This window comes from Taudactylus pleione, unplaced genomic scaffold, assembly GCF_031769625.1.
Source record: "Taudactylus pleione unplaced genomic scaffold, aTauple2 ptg000099l, whole genome shotgun sequence".
NCBI classification, from domain to species: domain Eukaryota; kingdom Metazoa; phylum Chordata; class Amphibia; order Anura; family Myobatrachidae; genus Taudactylus; species Taudactylus pleione.
In genome coordinates, this window is record NW_028284501.1 from 2,136,620 (window position 1) to 2,157,071 (window position 20,452).

Here is a 20,452-nt window from a genome sequence, read left to right on the forward strand (position 1 = left end):
ACAGTAGATCGAGGAATGCTAATTGTCTGCACAATTTTGGAAATGGAATGTCCCATTAGTTCGAACCCCGATACTTCACATCGCCTTGCCATGAGCAGCCTTGCTGGTGTTTAAACTGACTCACGAGATGTCAGATTACAACTGATGCATATCTGGGCATTTCCAAAACGTCACATTACGGTGATGCAACCTACCATTACCTTTACATACTGCTTTCCCATGGCTTTTTGCACTTCAGTGTACATGGTGAAACTTGGTTTTGCTCTGTAACCAAAAGCAGTCAGTGTATTTTACGTTACAGGGAACAACCCCTTCTTTAACATAATATTCCCAAAAACATATATGTAGCAAATAGAAGTGCTGTTTCTGTAAACTCAGGTAGTGAACAGGCTCATTCTAGAGTATCTAGTCAGTCTATTACTGCAGTAGGTGTCCCTGCCACCTCTCTGCCATGTAAAAAAAGCACAATTCTAGTTGACTGCTCCTGGTAAAGGGGTTCCATGGTGGTGGTGGAGGTAGGGCGCGCTGTATTCTATACACTGGGGGGATGTTTGTTCAAAAGAGGCCGCACACATTACTTCTCACCCTGCTGATTGTTACATTGCCAGATGCTCTTGATTCCAAGGTGCTTTTTTTTTAAATATAATAACGTGAATGTCCAACGTAATTTAGTAAGATCTAATAAGTAAGCTACTAGTATGGTTACACATATTGTATCTCATTCGTATCCCTGTTATTTCTTATAGATTCCAGCCATGAGCGAGCTGGAACTAACCTGAGATACTTTGAGAAGTTGCTGGAGAAAGAGCGAGCTGAAGAAGTACTTAATAAGACCTCTGACAACGAGCCTTCAAAGCCTCGTTCTGGCGTCTATGACAGACCTCTGGACTACTTGCCGGAACGTGACACCTATGAAGCACTGTGTCGTGGAGAGGGAATTAAATTGGTACTTAAGTCTAGTTTTTTCTTCTTAACACACACTAACTTTTTTTTTATCTGTATACATTGATTGTAACATCCTCAACCTGTCACCACAAAATTAATTTACACACGCCCTACAACATTTTTTCACTCTTTCCTTCTGCTTCTTGTAGCTGGTGATATATCTCCAAATCCAGGTCTCGCCCACATGACCCACATACATACAGCTGCTTCACAACAGTATAGAAATCCAGCTAACCTCATAAACTGCATGTGTCTCCCATCACACTCTAAGGGGTCTATGTACTAAGCCTTGGAGAAAAATAAAGATGATGGAGATATAATGTACCAACCAAACCGCTACGAACTGCCAGTTTTCAAACACAAAGTGACATTTAGGAGCTGATTGGTTGGTTTATCGTTCTCCAAGGCTTAGTACATATACCACAAAATCACGCTCTGTTTATAACAAATTAACATCCATCCACGACCTCTTTATCTCAGACAACCTCAACCTACTGGCAATAACCAAAACATGGCTAAAACAATCACACTGCCTTCCCTGGAGCCCTTTCACATGGTGGTTTCTACTTCATACACACCTTCAGCCCTGGACATAGTAAAGTAGTTTGTGGTTGGAATATTACTGTCCCAATATTGCACATTTTGAAATACATTATAGCAGGATTTTCATCCCATTCTCTCTGCTGTGATCTATGTCCTCTGCGTTTTGCTGTCTGGGCCACACCAACATTTTTTGAACATTTTTCTACCTGGCTCCCTCATTTCTTATTCTCTGACATTCACGCCATCATCATTTGTTACTTCAACATCCCTAATGATTTTACACATGCCTCCAAACTACTATCTTTAACCTCCTCTCTAAGCCTCTCCCAGTGAACTGACTCTGTTACTCATCACGATGGTAACTGCCTTGATTTTGTATTCAATAAACTATGCTCAGATTCTGCTTTTATTAACACTCCTTCCCTCTCTCTGATCACAACCTTATCACCTGCACCCTGTCCTCAAATACTTCAAGCTATCTGTTATTGAACTCTTACCAATCCTCCTCAAACCTGCAGAAATTTTCAACAATTTTCCACCTCTCTGCAACAACCTTTCCCACCACTTTCTACATTCCCTTCACCGGCTGTACCACACCTTAACCAAACTCTACTTTTGATGTAGTGTCTCCATGGCATTCTAAAGTAACACGATACCTACAAAAACTCTCATAAAAAGTTGAACATCAGTGCCCGTACTATGAATTACTTTCTCACATAGACTATCTACATGCCTATCAAAAGGTTCTGGGCATTGTCAAAAAACATATTTTCAATCTAGTAACCCTAAGCAACTTTTTAATGCATTTAAATCATGGTTCAACCCTCTCACATCAAATCACCAGCTGATATCAGTGCACGTGTTCTTGTTTCATAATGTAAGGACGAGATTGGTAAGATTTAAAATAAAATAGTATCCTCTTTCTCAGACCACAATCTGCTTAATTCTTTACCTAAACCATCTAGTACCTTCTCTTCATCTTCCTACTCTACTACTTCTCCATTTGACCCAATACCGTCACAAATCAGTAGAGCTCTGTCTCCTGTGCTCATCCCAATCTTAACTAAAATCTGTAATCCCTCTTGTATCATTCCATCATTATTAGAGATGTGCGCCGACACCCATGTTTTGGTTTTGGATCCGAATTCGTCTTCATGTTTTGGTTTTGCAATAAATAAAAAGAACAGCTAAAATTATATAGTTTTGACCGGTTTACATGCAATCCAAAACCAGAGTTCGATTTTTAAATACGAGTTCCGAACCGCTGGGAGTTCCAAACCTGGGACTTGGTTCACTTCGTAACCCCTAAACTCGGTGGATGTTAGTTTTTTGGAAATTGAACCCGCACATCTCTAATCATTAATTAAGCATGCAGTGATTACTCCTATTCTTAAAAAACACAATTCTGACCCTAAGTCTCTCTCAGATTACTGTCCCATCTATCAGCCCCCATGCCCCTCCAAGCTGCTTGAGAGACTTGCATACACTCACCTTACACACTTTCTAGAGTCACACAACCTATTGGACCTCCTTCAGTCAGGCTTTCATTCCCAACACTCCACAGAGACAACAATGACTAAGGTGGTGAATGATTTGATCACTGCTAAGTCTAAAGGACAGTACTAACAACTTCTTCTCCTGGATCTCTCTGCTGCATATAAAACTGCTTACCATTCTCTTCTCATGCACACTACAATACTTAGGTCTTGAGGACACAGTCCTATCCTGGTTCTCATCCTGCTCTTTCAGTGTTCGTTTCTCCGGATTCACCTCCTATTCACTTCCTCTTACTGTAAGGCTCCTAGGTCTTCTGTTTCTCTAAATCTATGCTACGTCTCTTAGCAAACTAATCCGCTCTTTTGGATTTCAATTTGATTTGTATACAGATGATACTCCTATACTACCTATACTCTCCAGATTACTCACCATCTGTATTGGTCTGTGTTACTAAATATCTATTTCATCTTGGATGTCAAACTTAATCTTTCAAAAGCAGAATTAATATTTCTATTGGCCAATAGTAGTTACCTACCTAACATCTCTGTTGATAACACGACAACCCCACAAGCTCACTGTAGGTGTCATCTTTGACTTTGAAGCATCCTTTTTTCCTCACATTCAGTCTGTTTCCAAATCCTGTTACATACATCTAATAGACATATCCAGAATGCACCCATATTTCAAACAAGACAATGCAAAAAGTCTAAATCATATACTCATTATTTCCCATGTTGTTTATGCATTAGTCACCTCTATAATCTTATTGAATGAATGAATGCAGCTTCTTGATTGGGCTTCCATCCAAAATCATCTTCTGCTGCTCTGCTCTGTCATTCCCTACATTGGTTACTTGTTTTTTTACTGACTTTAATATAAAAACTCTACTTTCACAATTAGGCTATTAACCAGACTCCCCCAACATGCATCTCTATCTTTATCTCAAGATTTGTCCCAGCTCGACCCTTTTTGATCTACACCTCTCAACCACACTCATTACCTGATCCTGTTCATGGTTACAGGACTTTATGTATGTTATATTTCTACTCTCATACTGCCCACTGACGCCCAGGCCAACTTTGCTATTTATAAGTTTCTTACAGACCACCAAGAACCTCTGGCTGGACCTATATGCAATATGGAGCACTTTTCCTTGTGTATCAATGCTTATTTCCTATAGATTTTACAGGAAGCTATCGAGCTATTCCTATTTCTGTTTACTTCCCAACTGTAAGGCGCGACAGAATATGCTGTCACTATATTAGTCAGTGTTTTCCAACTGCAGTGCTCAGGGAACCCTGACACTGCATGTTTTTCATGTTTAATCCCAAAATCACAAGTGAAATAATGATTAGAACCATCTGTGACTTGTTTAACATGTGTAAGCCAGTAGGTTATTAATATGCCTGTGCTGAAATATGTTGTATGGAAACATGCATTGCTAGAATTCCCTGAGGACTGGAGTTGGGAACCAATGATATAAGTAAATGTTAACAAATAAATAATAATGATTATTAGTATTCTGTAGGCACTAACAGTACTTCCATATGTAAAGTTATAGAATAACAACACTTTGCACAAATCGGGACTTGATAGAACTAAATATGCACATTTTATGATATTTTGTAATAAATGTTTGACTCATGAATAATTCAGTACTTCAAAATAAAATGTTTTTTGTTGAGGTTTTTCTTCCCTGATAACTTTGTATTTTTTTTTTACTGTTTGTGTGTGACCTTCTTTATAATCTGGTTTTCAGGTTCCACGGAGGCAGAAGAGACTTTTCTGTCGGTATCATAATGGAAACATGAACCCTTTTCTAATCTTGAGTCCTGTTAAGGAGGAAGATGAATGGGATAGTCCTCGAATTGTCCGTTATCTGGATGTTTTATCTGATGAAGAAATAGAGAAGATTAAGGAGCTGGCAAAGCCAAAAGTAAGTAGTTTGCCCAAGTGCATTTTCTTTCCCCTCAACGTATTTATTTATTCACCCCCTTCCCTTTATTTAAATTTTTTTTTTGTAATTTAAACCGATTCTGATTGGTCATGTTATTAATTTATCTACTTGATGTTTAATTTGGTTTAGAAGATCATTACATTTTATATCATTTCCATGCTTGCATACTTGTTGGAATAGTGCACTGATGTATCTCAGCTGTCTCCTCTGTCATTTACAGTATATAAGTGCCAAATGCAAAGGACCCACCAGGACCGGTGGTGTCCTTGTTCGAAAACTGCTGTCAACGCCTATCCTCCTCCATGGCATGGGCTGCACCCCAGGGAAACTAACATAAAACCTTAACTGAACAATGCCGTTCTGCAACTGGCCTCTCCCATAAACGTAAAAGCTGACACAACCACAACATTTTTAGGGTGGGCAAGTTCAGAAAGGAAGAGAGAGAAATATCCCCTTCCTCCCCTGAATCCTCCAAAACTCCAGCCCACCATCATAAAACAATCCGCTTTTGGCCCATATGAAAATCAAAGTCCCTCCCAACAAAAACTTAACCCCTGATTGTCTGAGAGGAGAGCCAATGCACAGGTTTATGACACTACTGTCATATAAAATGTCCTCCATGGACATCTCATAATAACTCTAATAATTGGGATCCTCCACAATCTACTTTATTTGTTTTGCTTTTGGAGAACCTCTTCCTAAGTTTCCTGTTCCACTACCATCCGGGTACCAAGCAGTTACTGCAATAAGGCTTTTAATAACTTTAATATGGAAATGCAGAGGACTCCTTTCTTACCAGGAACATTAAGAGAATAACACACATTGGGGCCTATTCATCAACACTAAAATAACGTTTTTAAGGACATTTTCCTTAAATAACGTTATTTTGGTATTCATGTAGCCACTTAGTACAGGATATATCACAGATATCTCCTTGCTAAGTTCCCCTGCGTTCATTTCCACACTCCCCATACTTTAGTATGGGGATGTGGAAATTGTGGTATTCATCAAATTCCGAAAATTATCAATATTCGGAATTTGATGCAGTTACTATTCGCCACTGTGAGGTGGCGAATAGCAGGTGAAACTTACCTGTATCTGCGTGTGCAGGTCCCCCGACGAGCCCCTCCGGCACTCTGCTCTGTCCTCAGGCTCCGGAGGCTGGTCGGACATGTGTGCTCCCCAGCAGAGCACAAGAAAGTTTAGACAAAAAAAAAAAGTTTTTTTATTTTTCCAATCTGTCATGTGGTCTGCTGGGAAACCACATGACAGACCAGCAGGACGGAGCCGGAGGCTGCTGCGCGGACAGGTAAGTCGGGGGGGGGGGGGGGGGGGTGAGCGGAGGGGGGTCAGGGTACACAAACCTAACACATCTGTAGGCAGTGCTGCGCATGCGCTGGTTTTACAGATGTAACAGCGCATGCGCAGCACTGTTTCCAGATGCGATAAGGTAGTGTAGGCAGGGAAAGTATCTATTTCCCGAAAAGCTGTCATCGCAAAAATGACAGCTTTTCGGAATAGATACTTATGGAGAGGTGGATTGATGTATTCCACCTATAATTAGCTAGAACTCCATGAGAGTTCTAAAGCTAATTATCTCCAGATAATTTTTAGGTTTAATGAATAGGCTCCTAAGTCATCAAACTTTATAATTCTGTGACTGATAAATGAGGAATTCCTTGAGACTAAGGGATTCAATTAGGTTGGAGTTTGCGAAAGCGAGTTTGTATTATGAAACCACAGACATTGCTTGAATGCACTGATCCAAGGAATGCGAGATCAAATTAGACGTTTTCTACCAAAAGCGACCTTGGAGAAGTGCATGAAAAAATTGGGAAACAATCGTGGACCACAAAAAATGGCAACTGAGATAGCAGGACCATATAGAAGGCTGTCAGTAACCATAAGGAATGTACTGGAAGCTCTTAAAACGTGTCATATAGCTGATTTTTGCACTTTTATTAATGGTGGATATAAATGATGGCTAGCAAGCCTATGCAGCATTTTAGGGTACAGAAATATGTCTGTATAGTAGTTTTTCAGTGTTTTTATCTTATAAAGATGTTCTCTACCTTTTCACCTGCTCAGTGGGGTGCACACAAAGAAATGTGAATTTCCCTTGTGAGTTTGGATTGGATTGCAATGGATTTTGCAGTGCGAGTTCGCCATGAGAACTGCTCGCAGGACCCAACTCGCATCTAATTGGATTGATCCCGAAATGCTGAAACACTGCCTTGAGGTTTCTCCTGCTGTATGGTATTTTTATATTAAGGGTTATTCACTGCAGAGGTTAGGCCAGTGGAGAACAACTAACAAATCTGGTTTGGATAGTATAGCACAGGGGTAAGCAAGCTGTGGCACTCCAGCTGCTGTAGAGACACATCCCAGCATGCCCTGCCACAGTTTTGCTGTTAGGGCATGCTAACACTGTACAAGCTGGGATGTGTAGCTCTACAGCAGTTAGAGGGCTGCATGTTGTCTACCTGAGGTAAAGCAAGCAGGAAAGAGGTCACGTGCAGAATCCGTAGTACACTGGTGCCAATGAAAGTCCAGCATGAGGCCTGTCCCCAGATGACATACCAGGCATGTGACTACAAGGGGTATATTTACTAAAATGCGGGTTTTTAGAACTGGAGATGTTACCCATAGCAACCAATCAGATTCTAATTAACATTTATCTAGCACCTTCTAGATGATAATAGGTAGAATCTGATTGGTTGCTATGGCCAACATCACTTTTAAAACTCTCTTCTAAAAAGCCAGCGGGGACAGGCAACCGAACACCTACTGAACCGTCACCAGAACAAGGCAGTTACCTGCTGTTCCTGCAGTTAATATTTCCTTTCTTAAAAAGGATTTTTAGTGCAAGTGGAAACCATGATCAGATTATAGAAATTAAAAGCCAAAAAATACAGATTTGGAAGCTTAAATTATAATATGGAAAAAGTAGAAATAAAAGTGTAAAGCAACTTTTCCAATCTCTTTAAACAGGAATTTTAATTTTCTATTTGGCAGGGAAAATAATCCTCCTTATTATTAATATTGTACATGTGCTGCTGGTTGCACATCTGATTCTGTGTTGTGCAGGTACATCTGTGTAGTATGTATAATAAATATATAATATAAAATAACTGTTTCACTGCCCACTAATTATACTGGCTAATTGATGTTCTTGGATTGGACCCTATGATAATATGCTGAGCCTGCCAGAGCCCAGCAAAAGGATTGAACCAAGACAGTGCATTATCTGGGTAATGTGAGACCTATATATCGGTTCTAATGAAATATTCCTAAAACTTAGACCTCCAGCAAGGCCAGTGCAAGATAGGGGTAAGTCATACCTCCCAACTGTCCCACGATCAGCAGGACAGTCCTGTTTTTCTGGGACTGTCCCACCCGCAGGCTACAGTGTCCCGCGGTGGGAGTTGGGGCGCAAAATGTCCCTCATCCAGGAAGACAAAACTTGGGAGATATGGTAATTCTGCAACTCATTTTATATACAGAACTTTGGGGTCTATTCATCATCGCTTAATTCATACAAAGCTAGTGAAGATTTACATTTTCACTTTTATATAAATAAAGCATTAGGAACATTCATTATAAAGGTAGCTTACCTTTCTCTCCCAATGTGGCCCGTCGTCCTCATACATTAGTATGGGGACCGAAATTCATCAAGCTCCGAATTACTGTATTTTCAAAGCTTGACTGCTGGAACTTGCGTCATCTTCAGCTAGCGTTTGTTCCCGGATGACGGCTTCTTCCTATAAGAAGGAGTCCCGGGTTTGCCAAGAGGGATCCAATAGGGTCTCTCCACCCCCTATTCAGCTCCTTCTGCCAACGTTCACCCAAGCGCAGTAGCACTGATGAGTAAGACTCGGCAGCACCAATAGGGATCGTGGAGACAGCTGATCTTCTTGTACCCCTTAGGGAGAAGCATCAAACCTTCCAAAGAGGACAGGTGGGGTATTGCTAGTAGCAGCCAAGCAGCTTGTAGCTGTCATGCCCTCCATTTACCAGCCATTCGGGATGGAAGATTCATACATATACGTAGGGCGGCACTCAGGACAGCGAGGATAAAGGTTGAACTTGGGGTCCTGTGTATCATTATCCTCACCGATCTGAGTGCTACCCTACAGCAATTTATATATTTATTTCTTAGACTACTAAACTAAATTTTAATGAAATAGTTATTTGTATGGTTACATGGCTACAGCTCCATGATTTGGTTAGTGAAGTTAATAACGTTCTCACATCAGTAATTGTATTTCTCTTCACATCTGTTTTTTTTTTTTTTGTAGAACTAAAAAAGAATTCTCCAAACATTCACAGTGTATATTTATTCACCATGGAGACTGGGGTGTGTGTGATAAAAACCATATGTAGAACCATAGGCCACACAACTGAAGCCAAGTGATGATTTGGCAAGACAGATTGTGTGTTCAATCTGTTGGTGCAAAACTGGGGAAAAAACGTTTCTCTCCATTTTCATTATTAACAAAATTTGCCTGTTTTAGTCTGTCACATTGTTTATGTAGATCATGTATACTTTACAATGTGGGATGAAGATCTGTGTGAAGGAGCTTGGGAGATGTAACTAAATGTATACAGTATATTCAGGCAAAATAAAAGCCAACATAAATGGTTGCCTTTTGCTGCATAAGAAGAACTGTTCAGTCTTATTTATCCTGCCAGACTGGCGTTCTTTCTTAGTAACATTTTTGCCTCACATCCCAAATAAATATGATACAATGATAGCTGCATTGTATAATACTGCAGAACCCTTTTCCTCTTTATACAGGCATAGGCTTCCGACTGAGGGCCTGATTCAGAGCCGGACGCTCTGACCAGAGCGCTCGCTCTGAATCAGGGCCCTCCTACCTAAACTTGGAGCGGCCTCCTGGCCGCTCGCATAGCTGTGGGTGACCACCCACAGCATATGCGAGCGGCCAAAAAGATGGTCGCGATGGTCAAGACCATCGCGACCATCGGGCTTGCGACGAGACCCTGCGGTAGGGTCTCGCTCGCTGCTGCAAGCCCAGGAGTGATTTTGGCTCTATCAGAGCCAAAATCACTACCACTGACATCACTAGTGATGTCAGTGGGGCCGGACCCAGACAGTAGGCGTTCCCATGGGAACGCCTCCGTCTGGCAGCCATGCCCCCGGCACGCCCACCAAAGGGGGCGTGCTGTCACTCACCATCGACAGCACGCCCCCTTTGGTGCGAGACTCCGAGCGACGGCTTCCCTGTCGCTCACCGGGTCTCGCGCATGCGCACGTCGGAGCTCCCTCCATCGCGCGCATGCGCACTTGTACACCATTGACCCGCTTGCGAGCGAGCGGGCAGAATCAGGCCCTGAGAGCCTGATTCAGCAGTGCAATGCCGATTGCAGATATCCAATTATCAAGAATCTGCACATGTGCAGAATTAGAATGTAAGCTCTTATGAGCAGGACCCTCTACCCTCTTGTACTTTTCCCTACTTTAGTTTCATCTACTTCTTACTCACCACTAGGGCACCTAACACTTGGTTGCTTATGCTCTGTTGCTTATCTGGGTGTTATGGTCACTAATGTAGCAATATATGTTATCCATGTCCTGGTCCTGTAGTATATTGTTCTGTAAGTTACTTGTCTACAACTTGTTTATGTGCTTTGTAAGGCGCTGCGGAACATTTGTGGCGCCATATAAATAAATGATAATAATAATAATAAAGGGGTCCTGCGAAATCGCACAAAGGCCCCTGTATGCCTGGGTTCCCTGAAATGGTGGATTGTTGGTGTCCATGGATGCAGATTCCTGGCCTCGCAGGCTGACAGGACCCGGCCAGGTTCAGCTACTGCAGCCTGACCAAAGGGGCAACCATCATGACCTATGGTCATTATGGTTGCGATGGTGATCCCAGGCTGCGGCCATGGTCGCTGGGATCGCTGATGCAGCAAGAAGGTTTCAGACACCTCCTGCTGCATTTGCATTTTTGCAGGACAGCCACTTGTGCGGCTTTGCAGTTCCGTCCTTTGCTGAATCAGGGCCTGAGTCTGAATCTGTATATGCAACGATGTAGTGGCTGGGGATGCGGTCAGAATCCCTACCGCTGGGATTCCGGCAGTCAGAATGCCGACGCCGGAATCCTGATCCTGAATACTAGCCCCGGCATCCCGGCCAGGATCCCGAAGGTAAGTGCTGGGGTTAGGGGGAGGGTTAGGGTAAGGGATTAGGCACCAGGGGGAGTTTGGTTTATGATGCTGGGAGGGAGGGTTAGGCTCTATGGGGGAGGTTAGGTTTAGGCTGCAAGGATGGAGTGATAGGGGTTAGGAGTACTTACCTTTAGGCGACGACATTGTAACCTGGTTGGGATGCTGGTGTCAGGATTCTGACCACAGGGATCCCAAGTGCTGGCATCCTGTACTCATCCCAGCGGCTGCAGCTTTTCTACTGCAGGGTCCATAGGGTATCCACAGCATACCTTGGGGTATAGTCGATGGCGGCAAACATCCGGGCACCACAGAGTTAAGTTTTCAGCTTCCCAGGATGCACTGGGGTCCCTCTCCTATACCCCGCCCCCGAGCCTCAGGCACTCAGTTTTCGTCGGTGCCCAGCTCAGAGTCGGATGCACCTGTACAGAGGGGGGACTGTCAAGGCCCCTGAATTCTCTTCTAGCAGCTGTGGCTGCACACAAATGAGTGCACAGCATGGACAGTCAGTACTGACGTCCATGCCGTCACTCCTACACCCCGCTGGTACCAGAACGCCGGTACTGATCCGGGGATCCTGGTGGGTAACTGGGGTCACAGCTAGCAGTGACCCCGGTTATCCGGACTGTGGCCGGATTTACGGGGGTCAAGGTAAGCGGCGGGGTCCTGCGGCGGGTCCCCGCTGAACAACACAGTCCAAAGTCCCCAGGCAGGGTGCTCCCGGGGAACTGGCTGCAGTGTGGAGCCAGGCCCCATAAACCTGCGCTTCCACTACCCCCTGGGACAGCGGGCCGCGACGATATCGGATCACGTCCGGCATCCTGGGGTTAAATACATGCCAGGGGAGTGCGCCTTCCCTGCTCAGCAGCCGGCGCCTCCCCTGCTGCACACGGCCTTTCCGCTGCGGTCTGGTATCTGCAAGCGCTTTTCCCCCGGGCCAGCCTCCTCTCTGCTCCTCGGCGGCCATATTCTAAGGACTTGGCAAGCACTGCTGGACGCTGATAACGGCGGCATCATGGTCTGGGTCCCCCTGCATACCTCTCCTCCGGTGCAAGGTCAGAGTATGCAGCGCTGTTTCCTACCAGGCTGATGTCTGTGTAGTTGATCACAGCGCTGATGGTGCAGGGTTTATTCTGCATTGTATGTGACTCAATGCTAGTGCTGCTGTCTGTACTTTCACTTCTCTGTCAGCCATGTTACCTATCCCTATCTTCTCTGCTAAAGCTCTTGTGGTGCGTTGTTACAGGGTGTTATTGCCTCACTATACAAGTATTTGTCAGTGTGGTGTGTCACATACAGCTGCGGTTCACTCATCATGTCTGACAGTGAACGCGATTTTTCTCTTGTATATGTCTTGTACCACTGGTGGAGGGTGATGGCAACTCTGAGGGGTTATGTAAGGCGTGTTTTCCACAAGCATGCCCGATTTCTGTCACTGCACCTGTGCAGGAGCCGCCCTGGGCTTGTTTTGCTAAGGCACTTACAACCCTAGTGGGCCAGCTAGCGACGCCCCCCGCGTTTTCCCAAATGGGGTTCTCACAGCAGTCTATGGTGTCGTCTCCCATACAGCGGTTCCCCAGACAGTGGTACCCCAGAGTCTCCCACTCTCGCCCCCTCAGGTCACACAAGAGCCTGCGTGGGTTAGTTCATTGTCCACTTCGGTGCAACTCCTGTCGGACATTTTACAGGTAGAGCCATCATTGTGGCTGCATAAGCAACAGCTGCAATCTCAGGCTGATCACTATGATCAGGATGATGTGTCGTCTGATGACGGAGAGATGCTTGACCTCTCGGACCATGAGACTTTCCGTACTAAGGAGACGGAATCTAAGGTCTATATACCGGGCCTTATACGTGTGGCCCGCACGGCCTTAGTTATTGAAGATGATGAACCCCCCGTGGCCAAATCCAAATATGCCTTTTTCAAGGATATAAAAGGTGACGCTACAGTATTTCCCCTATCTGGTCAGCTAGTGGATCATTTAGGGGAGGCGTGGAAAACTCCAGGTAAACGTTTCCAGCCTCAAAGGCGTTTGGCAGTGGCATATCCCTTTGCGGAAAATTATTTCTCCAAATGGGAAACCCCTCCACAAGTGGATTCTCATGTCACACGTCTGGTGAAGAGTGCTACATTGCCTATGCCCTCCATATCCTCCTTAAAAGACCCTACGGATCGCAAGGTTGAAATATGTCTCAAATCCATGTATTCCTTTGCAGGAGGGGTATCCAGACCGGCTATGGCCGTGTGCAGGGTGGCTAGAGCCATGGAGCGTTGGGCTGATACTTTGGAGGCGTCTCTGGACCTGGACTCATCACATGACCAGGTGGAGTTGGTGGGTAATCTCAGGGACTCAGCCATTTACATTAATGAGGCGGCCTTGGATATAGGCTTTCTTGCTTCTGGGATCTCCTCGGCAGCTGTGGCAGCTCGTTGCACCCTGTGGTTGCATTCTTGGAAAGCGGATGCTGATTCCAAGAAGGGTTTAGAGGGTTCACCCTTTAATGGAGAAGTTCTTTTTGGCCCGGATCTGGACAAAATTGTGGCTACGCTGGCGGCTGCTAAGTCTGCGTGCCTGCCATCGGCTACTGTCCCATAAGGGTCGGGTTCTTCTTCCTTTTGGCCCTATAGAACCTAGAGTAAGCCCAGGGTGCAGTCCTTTCCAAGACGGCCTGCCGCCAAGAAACCTACAAAGCCAAAGAAGCAGGCTTGGAGTACCAGACATCCTGCTCCCAATCCGACAACAAGCCTTCAGCCTGACGGGACGGGCCTCTCTTTGGGGGACCCCAAAGTGGGAGGCCGACTTTTGCAATTCACCCAGAGCTGGTGTCTGACCACCTCAGAAACGTGGGTAAGAGAAGTGGTTTCTCAGGGGTACGCCCTCTCCTTTCGTAGGCCTCCCAGCAGGTTTTTCACTGCGGGTCTTCAGTCCAATCAGGACAAGGCCCTGGAATTCAAGACGGTATTGATCTCTATGCTCCAGGATGGGGTCATAGTGCCGGTTCCTTTTTCCCCAGAGGGGATTGGGGTATTACTCCAATCTTTTTCTGGTACAGTAACCCAATGGGTCCTACCGGCCAATACTCAACCTCAAATCCCTCAACAAATTTTTGAGGGTTCCTCCGTTCAGGATGGAGACCCTGCGTACCATCATTTTAGCGATGGAGCCTGGGGATTTCATGGTGTCGCTGGATATTCTGGATGCTTACCTTCATATCCCTATTGTCTCGGCGCACCAGAGTTTCCTCCGGTTTGCAGTGGTCCAAGACCACTTCCAATTTGAGGCACTGCCCATTGGTCTGGCCACAGCGCCTCGAGTGTTTACCAAAGTTATGGCAGTTATGACAGCTCACCTGCGGATACAGGGTGTTCGCTTGTTACCCTATCTGGATGACCTCCTGTTGTTGGCGGAGTCTCCAGAGAAACTTCAGCGCCATCTGCAACTGACAGTCTCTGTATTGCAGACTCACGGCTGGCTGATAAATTGGAAGAAGTTCTACCTGGTACCATCACAGAGGATGCTCCATCTAGGAGCTCTGTTGGACTCCCAACATCAGAGGATCTTTGTGACTGAGGAAAAAATTTCTGCATTACAGGTGAAAGTTCGTCTTTGCCTGCGGAGTCGCCGGGTGTCTATTCACTCGGCGATGAGGTTACTGGTTTCCATTGTGTCAATGTTCGACATGGTGTAGTTTGCTTAGTTCCACTCCAGACCTCTGCAGAAGTTGATCCTCTCCAGATGGAATGGGTTGCCCCAGCGGATAAAGACACAGACAATGGTGTTTTCCCCAGAGGTACGTCTGTCTCTGGCCTGGTGGCTGCAGACTACTCACCTGAACAGGGGGCACCCCTTTTGGATTGCGGACTGGGTCCTTCTGACGACGGATGCCAGTCTACGAGGCTGGGGAGTGGTGATAGGTCCTCGCTTCTTACATGGAAGGTGGACACCAGCAGAAGCTGCTCTTCCAATAAACATATTAGAGCTTTGAGCAGTGTTCAAGGCTCTCCAGCAGGCAAGACAGGTCCTGCACGGAAGGCCCGTGCAGGTACAGTCAGACAACGCCACCATGGTGGCTTATTTAAAACGCCAAGGAAGGGTTCCGCAGTCAGGCGGCTCTGACAGAGGTGTCCCGCAGTCTAGCCTGGGCGGAAAGGCATCTCAATGCAATATCGGCAGTGTTCATACCAGGAGTCCTCAACTGGGAAGCAGACTTTCTCAGCCATCAAAACGTGCATCCCGGAGAGCGGTCTCTTCACCAGGAGGTGTTTCAGCTACTGGTGAACAAGTGGGGCCTATCAGAGATAGATCTCATGGCCTCTCGACACAACAACAAACTGCCGGTGTTCGGGTCAAGAACAAGAGACGCAAAAGCTTATCTGGTGGATGCTCTGTCGGTCAGTTGGACCTTCCAGTATGCGTACCTCTTCCCTCCGTTCTCCCTTCTTCCTCGAGTGATACGTAAATTCAAGCAAGAAGGAGGCACGCTTCTACTGATAGCTCCAGCGTGGCCCAGACGGCACTGGTACTCAAATCTTCGGAGTCTCTCAGTAGACACTCCGATGCTGTTGCCTCAACGTCTGGACCTGTTATCTCAGGGTCCTTGTCATCATCCGGACCTGGGTCGGCTGTCTTTGACGGCGTGGCTATTGAGACTGCCCACTTGAGGTCCAGGGGTTTTTCCACCTCGGTGGTCAACACCATGCTACGGGCTAGGAAACCTTCATCTGCCAGCATCTACCATCGAGTGTGGTGTGCTTTCTTTCAGTGGTGTCGCCCTAGAGGTTATGCTCCTCAGATTTTTCGGTTATCCAGGGTGCTGGCTTTCCTACAGGCAGGTTTAGATCTAGGTCTTCGCCGCCTCTCTGAAGGTGCAGGTGTCGGCACTGTCTGTATGGCTTCATCGTAGGATTGCTATGATCCATGATGTCCGCACCTTTATGCAAGGTGTACTGCGTATTCAGCCTCCCTTTGTTCCACCTGTGGCGCCTTGGGATCTGGCTGTGGTCCTAAGAGCTCTTCAAGGACCGCCATTTGAACCACTGGGATCAGTGGACTTGAAATGGCTTACGCTTAAGACAGTTTTCCTTCTGGTCATTGCATCGACCAGGAGGGTTTCAGAATTGGTGGCCCTGTCATGTCGACCTCCATTTTTCATAGAAACAGGGCGGTGCTTTGCACTCGTCCCGATTTTCTTCCTAAAGTGGTGTCTAGTTTCCATATCAACGAGGAAATTATTGTGCCAGCCTTTAATTTTCCGGTTGGTGATGCCACCTTGGATGTGGTGCGGGCTTTAAAAATTTATGTCGATCGCACTGCTTCTTTTAGGAAGTCCGACTCTTTGTTTGTCCTTTATGGCTTCCGAAAGAAACGTTGGCCTGCCACTAAGCAAACGTTGGCAGGATGGATTCGCCTTGCTATTTCTGAAGCTTATGTCCATGAAGGCCTTCCTGTTCCATCTTCTGTTAGGGCTCATTCCACTAGGTCTGTGGGTCCTTCGTGGGCAGCTCGACGTGGCGCCACGTCGGTTCAGCTTTGCAAGGCAGCCACGTGGTCCTCTGTCCATACTTTCATCCGGTATTATGCTTTTGATACCTACGCCTCTCAGGATGCTTCCTTCTGGTGGCGGATTCTCCTTTTAGCACAGGAGCGTCCCCACCCTTAAAGGATACTGCTTTGGGACATCCCCAAGGTATCCTGTGGATACCCTATGGACCCTGCAGTAGAAAATAATAGATATGGTAAGAATTTACCCTTGTTATCTCTATTTCTAAGGAAGTCCATAGGGTTCCACAGGACTCCTGCCCTGTCGCACCTGTACTGCAGATGGGCTTTGCTCTGGTCACCGGTTTCTCCGTCTCCTTCTGGTGAGAATGTGATTTCTTGTGTGTTCCACACTTTCTTCTCTCTCTTTTCTCCTCCTCCGGCCTATGGCTTGTGACGTAACTGAGTGCGTGAGGCTCGGGGGCGGGGTATAGGAGAGGGACCCCAGTGTGCATCCTTGCAGGCTGAAAACTTAACTCTGTGGTGCGCGGATGTCTGCCACCATCGCCTATACCCCAAGGTATCCTGTGGAACCCTATGGACTTCGTAGAAATAGAGATAACAAGGGTAAGTTCTTACCATATCTCTTATTTTTTTCACGCCAAGTTCCATTGTACGAATTCATACTCGGGGTCTGATTCAGAGATGTACACAATGCCAATATTTACAGTGTTGAGCGATTATTGGCCAACTGCACATGCACCACGGTTGCACTTCGTGCCAAGGTATCTTACCAATGCCGCTCGCATTGAGAATGTCTTTGCAAAGTGATTGACAATCAGGGACCATTTGGGGGCAATTTTGGGGAGTGGCAGCAAAAACGCAGGCATATTGCGACCCTTTTCAGGTTGTGCCTCCACCTACATGCAGAAAACATGGCACCAGTGTCTCAATACCATGGCCATTCTGCACGTCTATAGCGTTACTCAGATGGTTGATTATCAAAGGATCTGCGACCACCGCTGCATGTTTGTACGCACCTGCTTAGATCTGTGAAGTGGCCGGTGGGCATCTCCATATATTTCCAGGCGACTACAGTACAGGCATATTTTCACACAGCAGCTGCGTAACAGATCGCAGTCGCACACATATATACAAGTGTTGCATATCATAATTATCAGTGCAGTCTCGTGTAGTGGTTTCCTTGCATCGTGCTGCAACTAAGACACATACTTGAATGAAAAAGACGCCAGCAAGATGCTACACCAGTCGGCGCAGCTCACTCGCGCCAGGTACCTTGCGCTGAATGACGTATTGAGGCTGGGTGTATAAAGACACATCTGTACTGTAACTGACATTTTATGGAGTAATAATGAACATTTTGCAAACTGGGCATTACCCCATAAACTTTGTACTTTATAAATATTATAATAATAGCACCAAGATACGAGGCCTCTATGGTGGACTGAAATTCTATAGTAAACTGATAGGGAAATTGTTATACTACTAAGTAACCTACTATAAATAGTTTCCTAAGTAGTTTACATTCATCCTCTCTTGGTGCTGTTTGATACATATCTTGTATTGGCTGGAGTGCAGCACCCAGAATTCAACAATAGATATTAAATAATTATAATTCAGTCAGTACCTTTTACTTAATTTTATACGACCGGGGCTGATGCTGGGATTTCATTGGGCCTCACTGTCACAGTCCAGCCCATATTCCCATATTTGCTTCAATGTCACCATTCTCCGGACTTTAGATAGACCGTAAAAAGGTCGACAATGTCTAGATAGACACCAGATGTTAGACAGTCAATAGTTTGACTGGAACAAAAGGTTGACATAAGATGGTCACCAGGTACAAATGGTTGACAGGGACAAAAGGTCGACGTGAAAATGGCCGACACAAAAAAAATTGTCAACATGCTTTTTCTACTTCAGGGTCCATAGGGTATCCACAGGATACCTTGGGGTATAGGTGTGACGTCAGTCGCAGGGCACCAAAGAGTTAAGCTTTCAGCCTCCCAGGATGCACTAGGTCCCCCTCCTATACCCCGCCCCCGGGCCAAGGCACCTCAGTTTAGTTTGGTGCCCGGCCGGCGTCGGGTGCACCTGTCGGAGTGGGGGCTAGAAGAGCCCCTGAAGCTTTCTTCAGTGCAGCTGTGGCTGCACATCTGGATGTACAGCATGGACAGTCAGTCCTGACGTCCATGCTGTCTTCCCTACACCCCCGCCGGTACCAGAACGCCGGTACCGATCCGGGGATGCTGGTGAGCATCTGGGGTCACAGCTAGCGGTGACCCCAGATGTTCCGGACCATGGCCGGATCCAAGGGGGACAAAGGTAAGCAGCGGGGTCCCGCGGTGGGTCCCCGCTGGTCACATGGTCCTAAGTCCCCAGGCAGGGGGCTCCCTGGGGACTGGCTGCAGCGTGGAGCCAGGTACTAAACCTGCGCTTTCCACTACCCCCTGGGACAGCGGACCGCAGCAGAGCGGTAGCGCTGCGGCGTCCCAGGGGTTAAATGCATGCCAGGGGAGCGCGCCTTCCCTGTCTCACAGCCGGCGCCTCCCCCGCTGCACACAGCCCTCTCTGCACTGTGCTGACTGGTCCTGTGTCAGCGCTCCTCCCCCAGGCCAGCTTCTCTCTGCTCCTCGGCGGCCATCTTCTCTGCAACGCATGGTGAACGCTGCTGGAAGCCTGGAAGGAAGCATCGTGGTCTGGGTCCCCCCGCATACCTCTCCTCCGCTGTGGCTCAGGTCTGTGTATGCAGCGCTGTGTCCTACCAGGCCCTGTGTCTGTGTAGTTGAGTGATCAGCGCTGTTAGTGCAGGAATTGTTATTTCTCTGCATTGTATGTGACTGTGCTAGCGCTGCCTGTAACTTTATCTTCTCAAAACTGTCAGCTTTATTACTGTCCCTGTTCTTTCTGCTAAAGCCCTTGCGGTGCGGTGCTGCAGGGTGGTTTCTCGCCTATTTAATACTTAATTGGTGAGAGAGGTCACATACGTGGTGCCATCATGTCTGAAAGTGATTTTCCCCTCCGTCTACAGTGTACCACGTGCAAAGTACCGTTAGCGGAGGGGGAGGGTAGCGCGGAGGGCCTTTTCCGGCAGTGTTTGTCCATGGCGCGGCCTATTACGGTTACAGCCCCGGTACAGGAGCCGCCCTGGGCTTGTTTCGCTCAGGCGTTAACAGCTTTAGTGGGCCAGTTAGCTCCGCAGCCCGCGTTTACTCCGATGGGTTTGTCCCAGCAGTCTGTGGTGTCGTCACCCATGCAGGGGTTCCCACGACAATTGGTGGTACCCCACAGTCTACCTATTTCCCCGCTCCCGGGTTCTCAGGAGCCAGCGTGGGTTAACTCCCTGACGAGTTCTGTACAGCACTTGTCGGATGTGTTGCAAGGGGAGTCTGTGATGCGGCCTCATAAATGGCCGGTGGCGTCTCTGTCCGCTCCTTATGAGGATGACGAAGGGACGTCTGATGATGGGGAGATTCTGGATCCTTACGATCAGGAACCTCTCCAGACTAAGGACGCTGATGCTAAGTCCAAAGTATATATTCCTGGACTTATTCGGGCGGTCCGCACAGCCTTGGTGATTGAGGACGAAGTTCCCCCAGCGGCTAAGTCTAAGTATGCCTTTTTCAAAGATGTGAAGGGCGATGCCACAGTCTTTCCTCTTTCGGGTCAGTTGGTGGACCATTTAGAGGAGGCGTGGAAACAACCTGGCAAAAGATACCAGCCGCAGAGACGCCTGGCGGTGGCTTATCCGTTCGCGGATAATTATTTTGCTAAGTGGGAATCCCCTCCACAGGTGGATTCTCACGTGACCCGTCTT

General features: G+C 46.7%; 1 protein-coding gene across 4 annotated transcripts in view; it reads left to right on the forward strand.

Moving 5' to 3' along the window:
• The window catches only part of P4HA2 (prolyl 4-hydroxylase subunit alpha 2), a 102,495-nt gene that overhangs the window by 52,984 nt on the left and 29,059 nt on the right, over positions 1 to 20,452 (forward strand). For all 4 annotated transcript variants that reach the window (XM_088470385.1, XM_088470384.1, XM_088470382.1 and 1 more), the window contains exons 7-8: positions 747 to 946; positions 4,745 to 4,921. In XM_088470385.1, coding sequence (XP_088326511.1) covers positions 747 to 946; positions 4,745 to 4,921 — 377 coding nt within the window. The remainder of the gene's footprint in view (positions 1 to 746; positions 947 to 4,744; positions 4,922 to 20,452) is intronic.